Genomic DNA, 6,136 nt, shown 5'->3' on the forward strand with positions numbered 1-6,136 from the left:
GGATTATAGAGTCAGGTTTGGATGATGATTTACAGGGGTTCAGAACCAATGGGATGTGGAGTGTATGACCAGGTGTGAGAATGTTCATCATTGAGCAGAGAGCAACACTCTTCCTAAAGGAGGCTGGCAATCAGGCTGCAGACAAGAGGAGAATGATAAAGAAAGGTCAGATGAGAAGCTCTGCATCACTGGTCCTCTTCCCTCCAAAGAGTGAAGATTAGGCAGGAAAAGAGTACAGCAGGAGATGTAGGTAGAACCTGCAAATCAGGAGAAAGAAGTCTGGTTCTCAATCAACTTTCCTTTTCCTTTTCCCAGAAAGGACAGGCACAGAAGTAATTGGAAGGCCTGAAGTCAAAGGGTAGGTTGCTACTCTTTGCACTAGACATTCTCCACATCCCATTTAGGAGATCCAGGATGGCAGCAGGAAGAGGAAGTTGCCTTGTGTTGGCACTGATGGAAGTCACTGCTTTGGGGCGAGTGAAGTCCTTTGGGACAGATGGAAAACACCTAGCCTGGTCCCTTGCCACCTTCCCTCAGTGAACACACTGAACCCAAAAGAAGACAGAAAACACAAGACAGAAAGTCATGGGAATGCTTCTAGAAGTTGCTCTTAGAAGCTCCATTTTTGGGAAAGGTTGAGGCCAGCCATCCTTCATTCCTTTCTTAGCTCTGTTTCTGACTCTCTGACTACTTTTTCACCTTGCCCCTATGTGAGTACTATTCCTCACCTCTACTTTCAGCTCATTTTAGAATGTAGGGCAGGGACTGTCTTTTTGCTTATATAGTCAATTCTGCTACAACCTGTGTTATCAAAATGAGAAATGTGTTCCAATGTGATTGGTATTTTAGGGAATATTTTGAACATAGCAAGAATTTCAAGTTTGCTTCTGCATGATTTCTTCCACTAGAAACAGCAAAAATGCAGAAAACAGCACCAATTCACAATAATTCAAAAGCCGCAATGCCTACTTCCACAAGCAAACGTTAGGTCTTCGTCAAGGTAAAGGGCAACAATTACTGTATATATCTTCTAGTGCAGTAGGAGCTGTGATTGGAGAAGGTCTGGCACACACCATTCCACCATGGCCTTGGGCCCAAGCCCATAACTGCAGTGGTGACTTGCCAAATTTGCTTGTGTAGCCTAGCGCAGTACCCTCAAATCATGGGCACAGACTTTACTGTAGTATTTATGGATTTCTTAACCATTTGACATGTATAAAAATGTGCTATTATTTTTTAAAATGAGGTTCCTATCTTTTTTTTTTAATGTATCACCAACGAAATTTTTGAGCACTGTGCCTCTATTTTGCCCATAAACTCTGTGAGGTTTATTTTTACATACTGAGGTGCTTTTTGGGAACTCCTATGTTGCATTAGAGCAGGATTGCCTGTATATCTATCCCCAGCACTTAGCACAGTACCTGACACAAAATAAATGTTTAATAAATGCTTGTTGATAGATTTTCAAGCTCTCAAATAAGGTAATATTTGAAGAAGAATAAAGATCATCCAAAAAAAAAAAGTGGCCAAAAAATATCAGTAGCAACTAATCCATCTGCCTACTTTTTCTTCTTTATAAAACCTTTATGAAAATGGTCCTCAAACATATCAAGGACATCACTGACAAAAATATGAGAAGAAAACAAGGAGGTATTAGTGGAAAATTAATTATAGCAGACTGCATCTTCTCAGTCACACAAATGAATGGGAAGTATATAAAACATGAGTCTGTTTATAATTAGTTGATTATAAAATAGGCTTAATGGAATAAAACAGGTTTAAAGATTCACCTCCAAAAAAGATATTTTTCACACATGATAGTACAAGATTCCTTAAACTATACAACCACAGAATTAACCTGTGTTCATCAATCTTCTGATTATCTGTATTTAGCAAAGAATTTAAGAGGGATATATACTCATCAAAAAAGTTTACCACTCTTATGGAAGAGATCCTGCATAAACTCCAAAAGGAAAAGAAATTCCCTGACAATGAGGTTACCCAGGTACCTCTGCCTGCAGATAAAACATTGTGCTTGACTGAAGAAAACCCTGAAACCCCAGATGGAAAAAGAGAACCACTACCAATAAAGAAATACCTAATCTACCCAGGAAAAAAAAGTGTCTTCCTGACTCCAAATACAGTACTCTTTTTACTACACCCCACAGCCAATCTGTAGAATATGACAATTTCATTAGAATACAGTAGGTAATCCAAAGAATGATGGCAAAAGGCGTGGTTGATTAAGCATTTATACAAAGTCCACAATATGCCAGGAGCAATGCTAAGCACTTTTTTACAAATGTTATCTCATTTTATCCTCACAATAATCCTACAAGATATGTCCTATTATTGCCCCATTTTACAGTTGAAGAAACTGAGGCAAACAGAGGTTAAGTGATATGCCCAAGGTCACACAGCTTGGAAGTGTGTGAGGCTGAACTTGAACTCAAGTCTTTCTGATTTCAAAACCAGTTCTCTATCCACTATGCCACAAGTTGCCCCTAAGTGTAAAGAGAAAACAAGGTTGGATATAATTACACTATCATGTACTATCAATTAAAAAAAAAGAAAGAAATAAAAGACTAAAAAAATGGGTCAGCTACATAGTAAGACAGTGATAAAAGATATTCATTTTCATTCACTCATTTTTTGAAAGAATCCTGATAGAACTCAGAAAAAGTATTATGACACTTCATGAATTAAAATTAATTTTAAGATACCAAAAGCCCTAGAAAAGACCGTTAGCATGCTGGGCAGGATACACAAAAGAATCATACAGGGATGAGAGAAGGCACAAAAAAGTTTCATTTTGTACCACTGGGGGGAGTATTCAGACCAATGAGATCACTAATCCACAATAAAGTATAAGCACTAATCCACAATAAAGTATAAGCTATCTTTTGACTTCATTATTTTTATTTGGACATCATGATATTGTGAGAAGAGGAATGGGTTTGGGAATCAAAAGGCCAAGATTAAATACTAGGTCCAACACTAAACCAACTGTACAACTGTGGATAAATCTCTTCATTTAACACTATTTCCTCATCTATGAAATTTAAGATTGTACCACTTGGACTAATCACACTTCAAAGAGCTGTTATGAGAAAACACTTCACCATCCATGAAATCCTGTGCAAAGGTGGGTTATTATTAGTATAACTAGATTCTTTTTTCACCTGGTCCATAATCAATTTCAGTGTTGAATGACATTATGTGGCATTCCCTTCTTGTCTTCTTCCCTTTCCCTCCCAAATTACAGTAGTTCACAAACTCTTATCTCCAAGTCCTCAGTCTCAGAGAAGAAACATTTATTTTTAGACACCTTGTGGCTTAGAGCAACTCTTTGTAAGTGACAGATGCCTCATTACAATAGAGCAGTGTTTGTCAGTGTGATATAATGGAAAGAGTCCTGAACCAAGACAGATCAGGGTTCAAGTCCTGACTCCTCCCCTGGGGCAGGTCACTTCACCTCCCCGCACTTCACTTCAGTTTCTTTATGTGTAAAAGGGGCATAATACTTGGAACTATCTACTTCACAGGACTATGAAAAAAGTGACAGACTACTGTGGTCTTTTTCTTTTTAAGATTCCTCCCTTGCTATCCCAGGATTTAACAGAAGGGTAGAAAAACTGGATATCCAACTCTTTGGTGGTGGAAGCCTCTTCTCCGAGATCTGACCGTGTCACTCTTGTGCTCCCTCTGCCTGGAGATTACCTATTCCCAACTACCTCTATGATTAAATACAAAGTTCTTTCTTTGGCATTTAAAGCTTTTTACTGGCAGGTTCCAAGGGACTTGCATTACTCCCCTTCAAGTCCAGCAGGAATGCCAAAAAACTAGCCACCACTGTAGTTCCTCACATAAGATATCTCATCTTCTATCTCTCTCCCTGCCTTTTCACATGCTGTTATCCCCCATGCATACCTTACCCTCACCTCGGAGTTCCCTCCTTTCATTCAAAGCTCAGTTCAACAGCTATCCCCATCAAAATTTCCCTGCTCTCCCCAGCTGTTAGCTGCTTATTCCCCAAAAGTTAACTTAAACACTTTCATATTCACATATTGTCTCCCCCAATTTAAGGTAAGTTCTTTGAAGGCAAAGACTCTTTTTGTGTCTCCAGCACTTTGCACAGTACCTAGAACAAGGCAGGTGCTTAAAAAAATGCTTTTTGATAAACTGATTCCAAGCCACAGTGGTTTTGGTCTTCACAATTATTGCACCTTTTCCCCCCTATGTGTTGGAAAAGAGGAAAACACTGACAGAATACACTGTCAGTAATACACTGACAGAAAGTCACTGAGAAAACTGTAATCTAACTCTTTGCTTATTAATCTAGAATGCAAGTAAAATTGGGAGTGAAATGAGCAAACAAAACACAATGAAGACCATTATGAGAGGTTCTGTAATTCCAAAAATATTTCTATTGTTTCTAATTAAAACTTACACTTTACATTAAGGCAGTCCCTGTTATGTTTTGATTTAGATTTTTTTTCTTTTTTCTTCTTCTTTTTTCTTTTTCTTTTTTTTTTTTTTTTGGTGAGGCGATTGGGGTTAAGTGACCTGTGAGTAAGTGTGAGTGTCTAGTAGCTAGTAAGTGTCAAGTGTCTGAGAGCAGATTCGAACTCAGGTCCTCCCGACTCCAAGGCCGAACTCTATCCACTGCGCTACCTAGCTGCCCCCAGGTTTTTTTCCTAAATAATTATTTAACATTTTAAAAAAATTTGAGTGCCCAATTCTCCCCCTCCTACTAGCCCTTCTCCTCCACTGAGAAGTCAAACAATATGATATCAATAGGTTTAGGCTCTTCCCACAATTTACATAACAGTATATGCAGGCCATTCAAATATTTCTCAAGTTTCTTTGGGGAGAGTTAGGTAAAATGAAGTTAATAAAATCGGCAGTAAAAGTAATGCTATGAAAATCGACTTAATTTTCCCGTATACAAGTGTCAAAAGTTGAAATTACATGTCATTTTACCGTTTAAAAAAAAAAAAGGCCGGGAAACTTAGTTTTTGTTAAGCTAACGCAAATACAGTAATAAAAACACTATTTCCTTCATAAGACCCCCGCTCAATTTTCTTCCTCCCTATTACAATATCTGCTTTTATTTAAAACCAGCCGCAATCACCCATCGTGGTGAACGAGCGGCTTTTTGGGCAGCAGACTCGGCCCGGGCTGGAGGCCACTACGCGCGGCCCGGCCTGACGCTGCCGCCGGGCGGTCACCGCGGGGCAGTCACCGCAGGGCAGTCGGCGCGGTCATCGCCGGGCCGGCCAAAGCTGTCATGCAGCCGCTTGTCACGCACTGGGGGGGGGGGGCGCGGCTGGTGACAGGGGCGCTCTCGGGCTCCCCGGGGGCCGCGGGCTGCTTAAGATGGGCCGAGTCCTGCAGCGAGCAGCCGCAGAGGCGCCGCGACGGGCGGCCAGTTCCAGCGCCTTGGGGACCCTCCCCAACGAGGGGCTGCTGCAGAGAGCCCCAGATGGCCCTCCCACCCACCTCCGTTACCTTTCTCGTCCTCGTCTATGCGCAGGGCGAAGGAGATGTACTCGAAGGCCTGCTTGTGGAAGGCGCGGACCCGCTCGGCCTCCCCGCCCGCCGGCACGGGTGGCGGGGCCGGGGCCGAGGCCGCCGCCCCCGGCCCGGTGGCCGCCGTGGCCGCCGCCCGGGTGCTCCTCTTGGCGGCCATGAGGGCGCGGGAGAAGCGCTGGCAGAGCCACACGAAGAGGAGCCCCAGGTGGAAGGCGACGAAGCGGAGCAGCGCGAAGGTGGCCAGCAGCGGGTACGAGAAGTAGCAGAGGTTCCGCTTATGCGGGGACTGGCCGGCGGCCGCGGGAGGGGCGGGGCCCGCGCAGGGGGGCGGGGGCCCAGCGGGCGCGGCGCTGCCGGAGCCTTTCTTCTTCCCTCTGCCGCCCGGAGAATTCATTCACGGCCCCCGGGGCCGCCGCCGCCATAACCCACTGACGGCGACCGAGCGGCGGCGGAGCTGGTGCTGGCGGCAGGAGGAAGAGGAGGGCAGGGCAGCGAGGCCGGCTGGAGGGAGAGCGACTCCCCCGAGCTCGCGCTACCTCCACGCCCCGCCCCGCCCCTTCCCTGGGTCAGGGGCGTCACCTCCCCTTCTCCGGGCCCCTCC

At 44.1% G+C, this 6,136-nt stretch overlaps 1 protein-coding gene across 4 annotated transcripts in view; it reads right to left on the reverse strand.

The window, feature by feature from the left end:
• SPAST (spastin) overlaps positions 1-5,929 on the reverse strand; it is a 91,288-nt gene extending 85,359 nt beyond the window's left edge. For all 4 annotated transcript variants that reach the window (XM_027850575.1, XM_027850572.1, XM_027850573.1 and 1 more), the window contains exon 1: positions 5,512-5,929. In XM_027850575.1, the coding sequence (XP_027706376.1) occupies positions 5,512-5,929 (418 nt within the window). The remainder of the gene's footprint in view (positions 1-5,511) is intronic.
• Positions 5,930-6,136: the final 207 nt, after the last annotated feature.

Source organism: Vombatus ursinus, unplaced genomic scaffold (assembly GCF_900497805.2).
Source record: "Vombatus ursinus unplaced genomic scaffold, bare-nosed wombat genome assembly UNPS02009062.1, whole genome shotgun sequence".
In the NCBI taxonomy this organism is placed as follows: domain Eukaryota; kingdom Metazoa; phylum Chordata; class Mammalia; order Diprotodontia; family Vombatidae; genus Vombatus; species Vombatus ursinus.